At 61.9% G+C, this 15962-nt stretch overlaps 3 protein-coding genes across 11 annotated transcripts in view; 2 read left to right on the forward strand and 1 right to left on the reverse strand.

Moving 5' to 3' along the window:
* AMBRA1 (autophagy/beclin-1 regulator 1) overlaps positions 1-3110 on the forward strand; it is a 168121-nt gene extending 165011 nt beyond the window's left edge. For all 8 annotated transcript variants that reach the window (XM_004682864.2, XM_012725502.1, XM_012725506.1 and 5 more), the window contains one exon: positions 1534-3110. In XM_004682864.2, the coding sequence (XP_004682921.1) occupies positions 1534-2021 (488 nt within the window). In that variant the 3' untranslated portion in view covers positions 2022-3110. The remainder of the gene's footprint in view (positions 1-1533) is intronic.
* Positions 3111-6838: 3728 nt separating this feature from the next.
* On the forward strand, positions 6839-13258 carry CHRM4 (cholinergic receptor, muscarinic 4). The gene is made up of 2 exons (XM_004682865.2): positions 6839-6927; positions 11469-13258. Exon 2 carries the CDS (start codon positions 11498-11500, stop codon positions 12932-12934), a length of 1437 nt encoding a protein of 478 aa, XP_004682922.1. The 5' UTR covers positions 6839-6927; positions 11469-11497; the 3' UTR covers positions 12935-13258.
* A 1133-nt stretch (positions 13259-14391) lies between these two features.
* MDK (midkine (neurite growth-promoting factor 2)) overlaps positions 14392-15962 on the reverse strand; it is a 2344-nt gene continuing 773 nt past the window's right edge. For both annotated transcript variants that reach the window (XM_004682866.2, XM_012725685.1), the window contains exons 2-5: positions 15698-15774; positions 15371-15538; positions 15122-15283; positions 14392-14474 (exon numbers count right to left, since the gene is read on the reverse strand). In XM_004682866.2, coding sequence (XP_004682923.1) covers positions 14449-14474; positions 15122-15283; positions 15371-15538; positions 15698-15773 — 432 coding nt within the window. In that variant the 5' untranslated portion in view covers position 15774 and the 3' untranslated portion in view covers positions 14392-14448. The remainder of the gene's footprint in view (positions 14475-15121; positions 15284-15370; positions 15539-15697; positions 15775-15962) is intronic.

Genomic DNA, 15962 nt, shown 5'->3' on the forward strand with positions numbered 1-15962 from the left:
GAGGCACAGAGCCCAGCACAGGGAGCCCCAGTGCCAGCAGGCCTTGGGCCAGCCACTGCACAGTCCGGAGGCTGGGGAGGCCTCTGCGCCTGATTCCTGGAAAGCAGTGGGAGTGGCAGTGAGCGCGGGGAGATCTCGGGGGTCCCTAGGCAGTCCTTCTGGCTCACTGGGCAGAAGCCACGCTGACACCAAGGCCCTGGGCCCCCTCACCCTTTGCCCCACGTTGGACAGCCTTTTTCCTGGGAGACACACTCAAGACAGCCTTTCTGGAGCTCTGTCCTCCTGCCCAGAACTGGGGCTGGGCTGCCTGAGGGGCTGTGTGTAAGGGCAGCTGCCTCAAGGGAGCAGGGTGGCAGAAGGGCTGTAGGAAGAACTCACTGTGCCCCTGGAGGGACTTCAGGGCCACTAAGCTATGGGACTGTCTGGCCCGGAAATCTGCTTGGACAGGTGAGCAGAGAGGCGACTGGTGTGGGGGTGAAGGGGGAGCAGAGAGAGTCTTGGAAAAGTGATCATTGACGACAAGCACCACCTCCCTACACACATGCGTGCGCAGTCACACCAAAAAGACCCAAACGGCACAGTCCTGAGCTGGTCAGCAGGAGCTCAAAGGAGGCAAATTGGTAGCTGAGAGGACCAGCCTGGCAGCCTTGCTCCTGGGTGCCCACAGGCTTGAGCTGATTTTAGCCACCAGGGGAGGGCCCCTTGGCATAGATCGCTACTCTGTACCCTGCTGCCCAAGTGCCTGCCGTGTGCCAGGCACTGGGTGAGTATTTCCTCGTTCCTCTGCCAGCCTGGCAAGCTGCATGTCTTCATCCCTCTTTCACAAGTCAGGAAACTGAGGCAGGTGGATGTGAAGGTTTGAACCGAAGCCTTATCTGTTCCAGCCCAAGGGAATGCCCGGGTTTGGGGAAGGTCTGGAACCTTCTCTTCCTCCCTGGAATGCTGGCTCTAGCCCTGGGCCTGAGCAGCGGTATCTCCAGACCCAGATGAGGGTTCAGGCAGCCAGCCCAGGAGGGGGTCGTGGGAAATCACTAGGAAAGCTGCCGGGAAGAGGACCGGGAGAGGAGCTTTCTGGGGAAGTCCTCGAGCGCTTGTAGGAAATGACTCGGGAAACACTGCGGAAAGGCCGCTCGGCGGTGCGGTGAGCCGAGCGGACTGTTGCCTTTGGGCCGCAGCCTGCAGTGGCCCCTCTTTCCAGAGCCCCAGGCCCCCCAAGGTGGGGAGCAGGCAAAGAAAGCAAAGGCCTCCCCTCGGCCACCTTGTCCTTCGGTGACCAACCTGCCACGGGTGCCGGAGAGGTTGCGTAAGCCGAGCAGCTGCCTGTTGGCCTGCCCCGGCCCCTCGCACCATCCGTGGCCCCATTTCCCTGTCAGTGAAACAGAAGTAGAAACTCATGCTCATCTGGAGAGTCGTTGCGCTCTGATGATGACTCGGCCTGCGCTTTGCCCCCGCTGTTGGCCTGATGTGCCCAGCCCTGCCCAGAGGGTGCCCGCTGACCCTGGCAGTCACACCCTCTCTGCTTCGCCCTTCTAGGTGAGGGCTCAGAGTACGGCGCAGGCGGGGAGGACGCGCTCAGCAGGATCCAGCGGCTGATGGCTGAAGGGGGCATGACGGCCGTGGTGCAGCGGGAGCAGAGCACCACCATGGCCTCCATGGGCGGCTTCGGCAACAACATCATCGTCAGCCACCGCATCCACCGCAGCTCCCAGACGGGCTCTGAGCCAGGGGCCGCCCGCGCCGCCTCGCCCCAGCCCTCCACCTCGCGGGGACTGCTCCTGGACCCTGGGCAGCTGGCAGAGCGAGGCCTCAGCCCCCGGACAGCCTCCTGGGACCAGCCTGGCACCCCTGGGCGGGAGCCGGCCTTGCCCCCCTCGTCCCCAGTCCCCGTTCCTGTCCCGCTTGCCAGCACAGAGGCTCCGACCCTGCCCTGTGGCCTGACCGACAGCAGCCGCCTTCCTGACGGAGGGGGCAGCAGCAGAGGGGGTGCTGCCGGCCCCAGCGGGGAGCCACGGAACAGGTAGAGGCAAATGTGTGCACTGGCACCTCCCCTCGAACCGCTGAGCAGAAACTGGACCTCACAGCTGACTGGGAGCCGAACACGTGGAAGAGCTGCCGGCTGCGTCGGGGAGCAGGAACACGGGTGGGGGCCGGGGGAATCCGTCAGTGGGTATGAGGCAGTCGAATGGGCAAGACTTGCCCTAGGGGACTAGAACCTTGCAGGAGCTGGTGCCCAGGGGAGCCACACTGCTGTGCTCGGTGCGAATGGAGGAGCGAGTGGGTGTCATGAGACCCCCTTTCTCCTAGAGCTGCCATGAAACCCCTCTTTCTCCCAGAGCTGTGACCCCAGGGACTCAGCCCTGGGGAGGGGATTCCAGAAGGATGAAGTCTTCCAGATCTGGGCCAAACCATCCTTACTAGTGGCCAGTGGGGCAGCCTTGCCCTGTCCACCTGTGGCCTGAGCAGAGCCAGTAGGAGCCCAAGAGCAGAAGTAGCCTGGCTCCCAGAAACCGCCTGTCTCTGAGCCTTCCAGAGCGTCAGCCTCTCTGTACCATCTTACTCCACAGAGACCCCAGTCAGGGGCCAGGCCAGGCTCCCAGAGGCCTGAGGACAGGGACCTCCTGCACTTACTAATAGGGGCCAGCCCTGGTGTGAAGGGTCCGCCTGCTTGCCTGATACAAGTCTGGGGGCAGAAACAGTGGGCAGGTCCTCACTCAGGAGTGGGGGGTGTAGGCTGGCCAGCCCCCAGGGCTTGCCCCCCAATCTCCTCTCCGCCCCGCCCCGCAGGCCGTCAGAGCAGCACCTGTGGGTGACAGTATTAGCTGAGCCTAGGCCAAAGCCAGCCCAAGGCTGAGGGAGGGGGAGACTCCAGGTCAGAATGTGAGGTCTTGGTCTGTGATTTAAGGTGTTGCATGTGGAATCTTGAACTGTACGTGTAGTTTCTAGTGGAGAAATCAAGGCTCTGATTATTTTGTTTTTAGTATGAAAATGTGATTTCTTTTCCGTTTGTAACTCATCATAGAAACATTGTGGTGGGAGGAGAGGGGATAGTCTGACTGCTAATGAGGGAAACACCAAAGATCTATATCATTAAAATGATGACATGCCCCTCACTAGGCTCGGCTGTTTGTTCCCATGGAGGAGGGAGGGAGAGTGTCATTACCAGGAGGGGGGTCATGCAGCTGAAGCAGACCCAGGTCCTCCCAGGCACTGGCGGGCTATGCCCTAGATGGGCACCTCAGCGGAAACCCTGCAGGTCCGCGCTGCCATCGCTACTTCATGCCACGCGTCTCTGTATCATCACCTCCTTCCCTCGGAGCCTGGCAAAGGTTGGTGTGACCTTAACAGTGATGGTGGGTGTGTGGGAATGACAGGTCACTGATCTTAAATGCATCCTACCCCAGGAAAAAAAGCTGACTCGCCTCCAGAAAGCCACTCATACGGGGTGTCTGGGCTGGCCCGGAGGAACCATGGCCTTACCTGCAAGCACCCCCTGAAGACCATTTTCCAGCTGCTTGACTCTCTCCACCCTGCTACTTTGGGTTCTCGGCACAATGGCGGAAGGACCTGCTCCTGGAGCCATTTCAGGCCTTAAGCCAGTTAGATCAGAAAGTGGGAGAAGGACTTTGGCTCTAACTCTTGGGGAAGTATGCAGGATCACCCAGAGCTGTAACAGGATGCAAGGTTTGAACTACACAACCTCTTCACGTTACTTCCGGCTCTCCCATTCGAAACCAGCTCTGCAGTGGTTAGGGCAGGCTTACAGAGGGGGGCTCGACGGCTGCCATTGCTGCCCTCCCCCACTCCCAAATGGGAGGAAGAAATCTTCCGTCATAAAACCATGTGCCAAGGACTCAATGTGTGGTATAGCTCATTAAGAAAATCACCAAAAACCCTCTGAGGTGGGCACTGGTATTACCCCAGACCACACAACTAGCTGGTGGAACCAGGTTTCAACAGATGGTCTGTTGCTTTAGAAAAAAAAGGAGAGGGGCCTCCCTGGTGGCACAAGGGTTAAAAAGATACCAAGCTATCACTAGTCACTGCAACAGGAGTTCTGTAGATCCTGCCAGGGAGGTGACCCACGAGGTGCAGCAGAACTCCCCTGCCTCTCCTGGTCCCCTCAGCAGTGTGTTTCAGTAGATCTGCCTGTTCTACACCCCACTCTGTCTCTGGTGAATCCTCTCACCCACACACACACCCCTTGGGCCTTCACCCCAGTCCTTGTACGCATGAATAAATATTAAAAAAAGGGGGGGGCGGGATGAGAATTTGTGGATGAGATGGTCCAATTTGGTCTAGCCTGTTTTGCCTGTACCCTTTCTGGCCAAGAATGGGCCCAGCCCTACCTGGGGGCCCTGTCATCACCTTCCTGACCCCACACACTCCCTTTCCTTAGAAAGCGCTAGCCTGGCCCTCCCTGATGGTGCAGCAGGTTAAAGCACAGCACTGAGAAGCTAAGGCCACTTCTGCATGAGTTCGATTCCCATCTGCCCCGGAGGTGACCACATGGCGCGGCAGACCCCTCCTGACCTGCCCGCTGCTCCCCTCAGCAGTGTACTTCGTCGATCTGCCTGTTCTGCTCCCCACTCTGTCTCTGGTGAAGCCTCTCGCCACCCCCTGAGCCTCTGGCCTGTACCCCAGTTCTGTATGAACAAATAAATCTTTAAAAAAAAAAAAAGCGCTAGCCTGGTGGATAGACCCTCGCTAGCAGTAAAGTCTTTGCAGGCTATTTGCATGTCATGACAAGGTAGTGGGGGGCAGAAGCACAGAAATTGACTCAGTTTGGAGATGAGAGAGAACATTAGAGTTCTGTGGATCCAGCCGGATCAAAAGCAGAACAGACTTAAAAACCATGTCTCCTGGCCCCCAACCTATCACTCCTCAGTCCACCCGTGGGCTCTAGGGTTAGAGGCAGGAGGAAGCTAGAAGCCCACCCCACTGGGATTTCTGGAGAAAATGAAGCAGTCAAGCCTCAGCTCTCCAGCTTTGTCTGAAGCCCTCAGAGCAGCTAAGCATTTCTGGTTCCTGTGGCGTCCAGTCCGTCCTTAGCTTTCCTTGGTTCCTCATCTGACTGTTGCAGTTGGCCTCCTTGCCTACTCCTCCCCACACACATACAGACAGTTAAACCCCCTAACAACACCCTTGCTGGACCTACAGACGAACAGCAAAGTGGCAGGCACAGGACTTCATCTAACTATGCTGTAAGAACAATGTTTTCCTCCTGTGTGAAGGGGGGCCCAAAAACAGTAGTTCTTTCATCCTCAGTTATGAGGACCATGGGATACCAGGTCACTCACATAAAGGACCATGGCTTCTTACTCTAGCCTAGCCAGCCAGCCACAGCCCTGGTCCTCAGAAACACCCTCTTGGGTGTTCAGCATGGACAGACCCCCAAACCAAGAGCTCGGTGGCGCAGACACTTGCCAGCGTTCCCGCCCTTCTCTGGCAGCTCCTGGCACCTCTCCACTGTCGTCCCGCCTCCCCTCAATCTCCCCCCCCCCCCCAGCCCCAGGGGAAGGTGGAAGAGGAGCGGGATTTGAGTTTTTACTGAGAAGGAACTAACCGTCTTCAGGTGTTTTGCGCTCAGAGTTTAGGGTGACAGGCCTCGCAGCCCCCGCGTGGCGGGGCGGGGGGTGTATCTGACCCTGGCCCAGCCCAGGAATTCCTGTATCAAAGGAAGGTAGGAGCGCGGATGACGAGGGATGGAGCGGAGTCCGCGAAACCCCGGGCTGAGGAGCTCTCCGAGGTGCTGAAGCCGCCCAGCCGCAGACGTTCAGGTCCTCCCACACCTCAAGTCAAGGGTCCAAGTCCCGAGGTTCCTGTCACGGCAGTTCCCGGAGACCTCGAGAGACCAACAGTTCGGCCTCTGGGGTCTAGTTCCGGGCTTCGCCCCAAGTGACCTTGGGCTTCCCTTCACAGGCATCTGTGAACTCTCCAAGGCCGCCCTGGGTAGGCGTCCCCGTCCCATCTTGGAAAGGAGAAAATGGGTGCGCACCCTTTCCCCGACCTGGAGAGCGGAAGCAGGGAACCCGACGGGGGAGAATGGTAGGAGGGCGGAGGATGTGTGCTCTAGGTGGGCTCCTCTTTCTCTGACAAAACATTCCGTTCTGTTCCAGGTCCCTTCCAAGCCCCGACGGTGCCCCCCTTCACCCGCTGCCGGGCCAACCGCGGCCCCAATGCTGGAAACGGCCGATCTGGGCCCCCTGCTCCAACTGAACCGTGGTGGGAGTGCCCGCCCCCCACACCCATAACCTTCTTTTGGGGTCAAACACTTGCGCCTCTACGGCCCAACTGAGAGCGGGGCCTTGTAGGGAGTGACGTCCGCGGGGGCGCGGGACCCCCTCCCGGTCCCGGGTGCTTGGTCGGAGCGGAGGCGGGGAGCGCAGCCAGACGGTGCTGCCAGCTCCTTCCCCAGCCCGCGAGGGGGCGCCGCGTCCCCATGACAACGCGGACACCCCACCCCACCCCACCCCCAGTCTTCCAGGAGGGCAGCGCCCCTAGTAAATCTGCCCTGGTGACTGTGGGCGGTGCCCCCACAGGACCCAAGTAGGAGTCGTCTGTTTCCACTGAGGGGCGCTGGTAACTGGGTCCCCGACGCCCCGGGTGGTGCCCCTCGCGCGCCCCGTTGGGTGGCCGGCCCGGGGAGGGTGGCGCGGCCCCTCCAGGATTGGCTGCTTCCCCGTGACATCACGCGGCTCGGGGAAAAGTGCGAGCGTGAGCGCGAGTCGGAGCCACAGCGCCGGGAGCTGCGGGCGGAGCAGGGGCCGCCCCTCGGCACCCGGTCCCCGCCCCCGGCCGGGGGGCCCGCCCCCCCCCGCCCCCGGCCCGCGGCCCGGCCACCCCCCACCCCACGCGGGCCCGCTGGGCCGCCCACCTGTCCCGCCGTCTGTCCCCGTGTGGTGCGAGGGGAGCGGGGCGGAGGATCTGGTAAGTGACTCCGCGGGGGCGCGGGGGTGAGGGACTCTGTTGGGAGAGAGGACGCGGGGCTGCGGGACCTTCTGAGGCTCCCCGGAGGCGGGTCCGACTCAGTCCCAGGCTTCCTCAGGGGTGACTGCGGCGCCGGAGCCGCGGAGGGCCAGGAGTGAGGGGCGCCGCCGGAAGAAAAGCTCGGGGACTCCCAGAGCGTCCCCAGGTGTGCCCTGGGAGGGAATGGACATTCAGGAGGGTGTGTGCCCGCCCACAGCCCCCTCGAGCCAGGGGCAGCCGTCGGGGGCGGGACTCCAACCCTCCCGCTGGCTGCTCTGCAGGGAGCCAGGCTCTGGGGCCCCGAACAGCCTTTTTCCCGCCCGTCTCCCCGCCCCCTGGCACTGCCATCCCACTCTGGTCCATGGAGTCCTCCATCAGCGACCTTGAACCCCGACGGGAAACACCCCTGCCCGTTCCCGGCACCCCGCCTCTCCCCCCACCCCACCCCCAGACTACCCTCCGCTGCTGCCCGAGCTCCAAGCACAGCGGTTCAGCTCCAAGATCTGAATCGAGTCCGGCGTTTTGTCGGTGCCACATTCCCTAAGCCCCCTTCTCCCTCCAGGGAACTCCCGAGTCTCCTCTTCCATCCCAGGGGCCGATCGAGGGACCACAGGCTTCCGGGAGTCCTGAAGTGAATGCCTAACAACCCAGGACCCACACCCCAAACCAGCCCCCAGCCTCCACCCCCGCCCAGGCGTCCGGAGCACGCGCGGGTCCGCCTGGGAAAGGGGGGTGGGGGGGCTTGAGGCTCCGGGAAGGCAGGTGCCCACGCCCAGAGACTGCAAGCACTGCGTGCCAGGGGGTTGGGGAAGGCAGGACACTGGAGAGCCAGGGTGCTACCTGCCAGGACCGAGATGTGGAGGGACCCCCAGATGGGCTGCCTTCCACAGCCCAAGCTCAGAGCTTGGAGAGCAGGTGCTCCCTAGCTGCTGGGGTAAACGGGCACATCTCAGGGGGAGATGTAGGAGCAAAGGGGTGCGGGGAGGTAGAACCTTAGACTCACCCTACCCAAGACTGGGCTGGGCCTCCTGGTTATGGGGGTGCAGCCCACAGCCTCCCCGTGACACACTGGACTCCCACTCGCAATAACAAGGCATTATGTGCACACTGACCTGGGCTGGGTGTCCCATAGGCCAAGTTGGGGGACTCCGGCAGCTGTCCCTCAACAGACGTCCATCAGAGGTTAGGACTCTGCTTCTTGGCTTTGGGGAGAGGACACTGCTGGGCACTCTGCCTGAGTCCCCAAGGTCAGGGGCCGGGCTGCTGAAGCCCAGAGCGTCTTGCCCTCCACCCTTCCTTGCCCACAGCCAGGGCGCCTCCCGCTGCTGCCCGCCGCTCCCGGCGCTCAATCTCCACCCTGCATGTGTCACGTACACAAGCTCCCAGGTACAGGCACACCAGACCGTGTGCCTCCTGCAGGCTGCCACACTCCAGACGCTCACACACACGCACACGCACGTGTTCACATGCTCCCAGCACACGGGCGCCCTGGTGCCCAGGTGTGGCTGCGCACACACGCACATGCAGACAGCTACTAGCTTCTACTCGCGCTCCCCTGCAGTCACACACAACAGAACTCGCACTCGCCTTCCCGCCCACATGTTCCTCCACAGGGTACAAGTGGAATCTGGGCATCCTTAGTTTTCCCACCACTGAACCCCTGGGCGCAGCCTGGAGACCCCCACCACCACCACCACAGTGTCCCCCACCACTTCTCTCCCCCCCCCCATATCCCTCTCCTGGAGGCCCAGCCTCAGGCCTCCTGGGTTGGCGGTTGGAGGAGTTGGAATTGGGCGCTGGTGAGCAGCGGCCCCTGCTCAGGTCCGAGCTGGCACGGGGACCGACATTGCCATCTAGCGGTGCACAAGGCCTCGGGCGGCGGCTGCTTGCTTGGCGGATCCCAGATCCCAGTTGGCCCTGGACCCCAGGCAAATTAGCTGAAGGGAGCAGTGGTCAGGTCTGCGGGTGGCCCAGAGGGATACAGGAGGACAGTGGCGAGGGAGGGCCAGGAGAAACGAGGCCACGTCCTGCCTGCAGCTGGCAGATGCCCCAAGCTGCCCGGCGGACTCCACCTCAGTGGACAAGGGGTCTCTCCTCTATGGGAAAGCTAAGTGGGGGACTCTGATGGATACACCCCTGTGTGGTTTTGAGGGGAGGGAGGTGGAGCAGAGGCAGGAAACTCCGAGGGACAGGGACCATTCTCCCGGGTCCTAATCCCACCGGGCTCCTATTTACAAACTGGCCACCCCTAGCACCTTCCTTAATGTGACCCTCCGCTCCCCTAGGCCCGAGGACCCACCACCTCCAGTAAGGTGAAGATAGCAGCCTGCTTTTGCGGGCTGCTGTGAGGATTAATCCCGACAACCTGTACTAAAGGCTGGAGGGACTCCTGACTGGAGCGCTCAAAAACAGGAGCTAATATCTTTCATCTTTGCCACCTCCGGCCCCAGGCCCCATTCTGATCTCACCGGCCTGTGTCCTGGGCCGGGGGTCATGGAGGCTTTCCTGGGACCAGGGGCCAGCATCCCCCCCCCCCCCGCAGCTCCCTGCCCTGTGAGCTCCTGTCCTCTTAGCTCTCAGAGCGAGCCTCTCCGTTTCAGAGGCTCTGCGCTCTCAGAGGAGCAGGAAGGGACCCTAAGAAGGACGGAGTCTGGCTTTGCCCTTGACTCCTTCGTGACCTTGGGGAGGGCACCGTGCTTCTCTGAGCCTCTCCTTTCAGGAGCAAAAGATTTGGGAGAGGTGAACTTAAACCGCCAGGCCCAGAAGCTGAGGTGTGTATCTGTGATGGTGAATTAGGGGGACTGAGGCCAGACTTTTTTTGGGGGGTGCCCTCCCCCAGGCTCTTTGGCTCCAGCCTCCAGGGTGTTTTCCTGCTTTAGCTGGGGTTTGGTTGTCGATCCCCAGCAGCTGGCAGGATGGGGGGTCTGTTCTATTTTGCAAATGAGAGCGGGAGGTGAGGGAGGGCGGTGGCCTTGTGAGGTGGCCGGCTAGCCCCCTCCCCTCTGGCCGGCAGCCTGGGCTGCGGGTGAGCGTCCCTGCCCCCGCTGCTGCCTCTCCCTTTCATTCTCTCACAAACAGACGCACAGAATTGCGTAGACAAGAGCGTGCTGCGGGCTGCAGGGCTGTGATGGGCCGTGTGCGTGTGCGTGTGTAATGGTGCCGAGTTGGCGGGTGTGAAGAGGCTGGGCTGGGCTGCGCTGGGCGTGGGCCTCCCTCACTGGATGGGAGAGAAGAGGGGGAGGAGGGAGGAAGAGGGGCCGGTGGGAGGGATGTAGGCTCACGGGAGGGGCTTGTACTGGGGAGACCCCACGGGCCCCAGGTGAGGTGCCCCAGGTGTGGCCTGGTGCCCCAAGGGGTGCCCACCTGGGGGCTGGCCCAGGCTCCCCTACAGCAGCTCCTCTCTTCCTCTGGGTCACTGTCACACTGTCACCTTTGGGTCCCAGTCAGGCCTCCGCCCTTGGGAAGCCATGCATGCCCTCCCTCAGCTGATGGGCCTGAGGCTTGGGGCAGGCAGGCTCAGTCCCTGGAATGCCCACAGGCCAGGCTCCCCATTCTGCAGCCATGCCCTGGGCTGGGCTGAGGGCTTGGGTAGGGGAGGCCCCTGAGGAGGAGGCATGTACCTCCCTAGGCTTCTCCACCCAGCCTCCGGGGTTTTCATTTCCATGTCATGTCCTCCGGTCTGGTCTGGGATGTGGGGGTGCCTTCCCCGGGTGGCCTCCCCAGCACCTATGTCTCTTTGGCCTCCTTACAGCACTCCTTAGCTCTGGGACAGCAACATGGTGTCAAGGAGCTGCAGACCCTGGTCAGGTTATTCAAGGCACAGCTGCCTCAGTTTCCTCATCTATAACTAGTGACAAATGACAGTAACTCTGGGTTTGTTGTGAGGAAGAAATGAGTTGAAACAGCGGTGTGGGAAGCGCCTGGCACTTGGGCGACAACAGCATAGCTGCTAACTAGCCAACTCTGAACTCTGCCTCTGCCCAGTGCCCCGAAACCTAGGGGAGAGTGAATGAATTACGCCCCTCACGCTGACCTGAGACCCCGTTGCCCCCCACCCTCCTTGGCCCACCCCAGCCTCTGGGCCCCCCACAGGCATTGCCCCCCTGCTCTTACTCAGCTGCCTCTTCACCCAGACCACCCGCCCCTAGAGACACTGTCACTGTCACGGATCACCCAGTGAGGAACCTTCGAGATCTGTCTTCTGACTCACTGAACCATCACCGGCCTTGTTTTCCTCCCAGCACTTTTTTTTGTCGTCGTTGCTCACGGGTTCGTGGGTCTCCCCGGAGCGCAGGAGCCTTGTGTGTCGTGTTAGCTTCTGCAACCCCAACCCTGGGACCTTGCTTGCGCGTAGCAGGGGGAAGGGTCCTCGACAAGGGGCCCGCAGGAGCTCACTGAGGCCCTGTGGCTGGTGTCCCTCGTCACCTTGGCTGCCCTTCGCCTCGTGTTACCCGCCCCCCCCTCTTCGGCGTTTCACCTCTTCCGCTCTCCTTCCTCTTCAGCCACCACCCGCCCACTACCGCTAACCAAAATGGCGAACTTCACGCCCGTCAACGGCAGCTCGAGCAACCAGTCCGTGCGTCTGGTCACATCCACCCATAACCGCTACGAGACGGTGGAGATGGTGTTCATCGCCACGGTGACAGGCTCGCTGAGCCTGGTGACTGTCGTGGGGAACATCCTGGTGATGCTGTCCATTAAGGTCAACAGGCAGCTGCAGACGGTCAACAACTACTTCCTCTTCAGCCTGGCCTGCGCCGACCTCATCATCGGCGCCTTCTCCATGAACCTCTACACCGTCTACATCATCAAGGGCTACTGGCCTCTGGGGGCCGTGGTCTGCGACCTCTGGCTGGCCCTGGACTACGTGGTGAGCAACGCGTCTGTCATGAACCTCCTCATCATCAGCTTTGACCGGTACTTCTGCGTCACCAAGCCTCTCACCTACCCAGCCAGGCGCACCACGAAGATGGCGGGGCTCATGATCGCCGCCGCCTGGGTCCTGTCCTTCGTGCTCTGGGCGCCTGCCATCTTGTTCTGGCAGTTTGTGGTGGGTGAGCGGACCGTGCCGGACAACCAGTGCTTCATCCAGTTCCTGTCCAACCCGGTGGTGACCTTCGGCACGGCCATCGCTGCCTTCTACCTGCCCGTGGTCATCATGACGGTGCTGTACATTCACATCTCCCTGGCCAGTCGCAGCCGAGTCCACAAGCACCGGCCCGAAGGCCCCAAGGAGAAGAAGGCCAAGACGCTGGCCTTCATCAAGAGCCCCCTGATGAAACAGAGTGTCAAGAAGCCCCCGCCTGGGGAGGCCGCCCGGGAGGAGCTTCGCAACGGGAAGCTGGAGGAGGCCCCGCCGCCGGTGCTGCCGCCTCCGCCGCGCCCAGTGGCCGACAAGGACACTTCCAACGAGTCCAGCTCGGGCAGCGCCACCCAGAACACCAAGGAACGGCCCCCCACAGAGCTGTCCACCACAGAGGCCACCACGCCCGCCACGCCCGCCCCGTCCCTACAGCCACGGGCCCTCAACCCAGCCTCCAAGTGGTCCAAGATCCAGATAGTGACGAAGCAGACGGGCAACGAGTGTGTGACCGCCATCGAGATCGTGCCTGCCACGCCGGCTGGCATGCGTCCGGCGGCCAACGTCGCCCGCAAGTTCGCCAGCATTGCCCGCAACCAGGTGCGCAAGAAGCGGCAGATGGCGGCCCGGGAGCGCAAGGTGACGCGGACCATCTTTGCCATCCTGCTGGCCTTCATCCTCACCTGGACGCCCTACAACGTCATGGTCCTGGTGAACACCTTCTGCCGGACCTGCGTCCCTGACACGGTGTGGTCCATCGGCTACTGGCTCTGCTACGTCAACAGCACCATCAACCCCGCCTGCTATGCCCTCTGCAACGCCACCTTTAAAAAGACCTTCAGACACCTGCTGCTCTGCCAGTACCGACACATCGGCACTGCCAGGTAGGCACGCAGGAGTGCCCAGGAGGTGCTGCGGCCCCAGGTGCGTGCCGGGGGCCACACGGCTCGGCTGCCGTGGGGGGACGTGGAGGCACCGCCAGTGTTCACGCGTGCTGAGGAGAACTGAGGCCCCTGAGGCCCCGAGGCTCAGGAGGCGGCTCTGACTGACCTGGAGGCCAGGTCTCTGCTCAGGCCTAAGCGGGCGGTCTCAGGAAGCTTCTGCGTCAGGACCGCCGGCCGCCGGCCGCCGGCCCCAGGGAGCTGGGGCAGCTCCCCTGCGTCCGACCTGTCCCACTGGGATCGACCAGCGTGGCCGAAAGGACGCACATCTAGAGGGGACCCCCCCTTGGGAGAGCAAAGGGGCCAAGTGCTCAGACCCAGGAAGGGAATGGATGGGTAGGGTCCCCCATTCCGTGCAATCGGTGCTTTCTGTCCCCCTGCACCCTGCATGTAGGCTCAGCCCCTCCTCCCAAACCCCACTTCAGGGGCAGAAGTCTCCCCTTGCTGCAGCTATCCAGGCAGGCCCTGGTTGGGCGGGCAGACTGGCAGGCAGGCGGGAGGTCAGGTAGGGTGGGCTGAGGGGACCCTCGCCCAGCGCTGCCTGGGTCATGTTCAGGAGGGGCCAGCTGAGGTCAGGGATTCCCCCTCAGCACCTGCGGTGTGGCTCCGGGGTGGCCCACCTGTTCTGAAGTGCCCTCCCCTCACCTGAGGGTTTGTCTCAGGCCACAGGAGGGTGGGGCTGTGGCCTGTGCAGTCTGGTCCCTGCAGGGCCAGAGGATGGGTCATCAGGAGGAAATGGGGGTAGCTGTGACCCACACGGGCTTCAGTAATGGCGAGAGGCAGGCAAACAGCCCCACAAATTCTCTCAGTGGATAGAAGCTTCCTGAATGGCCTTTGCCTTGGCTGGACCAAGAGACCTTTGACCAGATGAGGCTGAGGCGGAAGTGTCATCTCTAGTGAGTCTCCCAGTCCCCTCCCCCGCCCTGGTGAGACCTCTGGAGAGAAGGGGACCGAGAGGCTTAGGGGAGTCGATGGGAGTGGGGGTGGGTACCCTTCCAAGGGTTAGTAGGGGGCCCTGGAAGAAATTTTCATAAATGCTCTGCTTTTTCCATGAGCTCTGGGGAGCACTCACCGCCAAGCCCCCAAACCCCACTTCCCTCCCCCCTTCTTTGCTCCACACTCTCCCACCCCCAACAAATTACCACAGCAAATTCCCTGGGAAGGGCTTTTATATATTAAAAGAAAAGCTTTTATTGGGAAAAGAGAAACACAGTTTGGCTTATTTGATTCTTAGTAATGGCATCATTGTGAGGAAGAGAAAAGGGGGTTCCAGGGAATCAATCCCTTTGGGGGGGAGGCTCAAGCTTCCCAGAATCCTTGTTCCTCCCCACTCTGGGCACTTGGGGGTGGCGGGGAAGCAGCAGGGCATGGTTGATAAAGCTAAAAAGTAGACAAAAGGCACTGGTAGGTTTTCTTTGGGGCCAGTGAGGGGTGGGCCAGGGCTCTGGCATCCGCTGGGCACTAGTCCTTTCCCTTCCCTTTCTTGGCTGTAAAACAAGAAAGACCAGGTAAGCAGTTAGGTGACCCAGAAGAACCCCCTACTCCCCTCTGGGAAAACAGAAGTCTGCCCCCTGGCGGTTTTCCATCACCTGAGCCAGAGATGGAGGAGGGGGCTAGGGGCCGCCATTATGAAGCGACGCTTCCCCCCAGCTCCCCAATTTATGCTTTCACTTGGGAATCAGAAAACCTTCAAGTTGGGGGTTCTGTCCTGGGACAGCAGCCCTCAACAAAAGCCTCAGTCTCTCACTCGAGAAGTGGGAAGTCACCTGATGCCTCTGCCCGCAGCTGAGTCACAGAGGAGGTGGGACGGTGCCCCAAAACCACACTAGAAAGGGCGGCGCTGACCAAGCACTGTCTCTGGCTGCAGAGAGGCTGAAGTCACACCCTTCCAGGACAATCTGCCGGACCCTAAGCCAGATACCCCACCAGAACAGTCGTAGCAGACCCAGACGGGGCTGGACGCTTTCCTATTTCCTGAGCACATTCTGGGGGCTGCCCTGAGTAAGTGCCCACTGGAGGGGGCAGAGATGTCAAGAAGTCACTGGTCAGGGTCCAGACATCAGGCTAACCACTCTCCTCACTGGTGGTGGTGGGGGTGGTCAGGGTCCTGCAACAGCTCCCCCACCCAACTGACCTTTAGCCTTGGCTTTGGTTTTGGGGGTGCAGGGCTTGGTCACACGGATGGTCTCCTGGCACTGGGCATTGTACCGCGCCTTCTTCAGGGTGCCTTGGCGCGCTTTGGTGCCGGTGCCCCCATCACACGCCCCCCAGTTCTCAAACTTGTACTTGCAGTCGGCTGCGGGGAGAGTAGGAACCCAGGGTCAGCGCTTGGCAGCCTCTGGCCCTCCCCAGGTTCCTGCCCTCCGCCTGCGCCCCAGCTCACCTCCGAACTCCTTCTTCCAGTTGCAGGGCACTCTGCACCGGATGCGCTGGGTCTGGGCCCCGCAGGTACCCTCGCGGAAACCCACACCGCAGTCCTTGCTGCTGGGGGTGCAGGGTCCCCAGGTCCACTCCGCGCACTCGGTCCCCGGGCCGCCCTTCTTCACTTTGTCTACAACACGCGGGGCACAGAGTTCAGGACCGGGGCACGGCCTCACTCGGGGGGCCCCCTTCTTGGGGTCCCGGGCATCTCAGGATTCCAGCGGCCAGCGCTGCCCGCAACTGCCAGCCACCAGCCCGCTCGGCCGCCCCCCCTCCCCTCCCCCCTCACCTTTCTTTTTGGCCACAGCAGAGGTGAGCGCCAGCAGGGCGAGGAGGGTGAGGAGGAGGACGCCTCGGTGCTGCATCCTGGCGGGAGAGCTCGGGTCAGAGTTCCCCGCCCGTCCCCTTCCCCACCGGGGCCCGAGCACGGACCGCCCACGCCCCCGTTTTCCAGTTCGAAGGGTCGGTCCCTAAGGAGGCGGCCGGACGCCTCGAGGGGTCAGCTCCCGCCGCCGGCCCCGACGCCCCAGGGCGTCACTCTGGGGCCACCGGCG

This window comes from Condylura cristata, unplaced genomic scaffold (genome assembly GCF_000260355.1).
Source record: "Condylura cristata isolate star-nosed mole 26May11 unplaced genomic scaffold, ConCri1.0 scaffold00015, whole genome shotgun sequence".
Taxonomy (NCBI): Eukaryota; Metazoa; Chordata; class Mammalia; order Eulipotyphla; family Talpidae; genus Condylura; species Condylura cristata.

Bases quoted from the DNA above. Each gene is read 5' to 3' on its own strand.
- CHRM4 (XM_004682865.2), top strand. From the start codon at position 11,498: ATGGCGAACTTCACGCCCGTCAACGGCAGCTCGAGCAACCAGTCCGTG.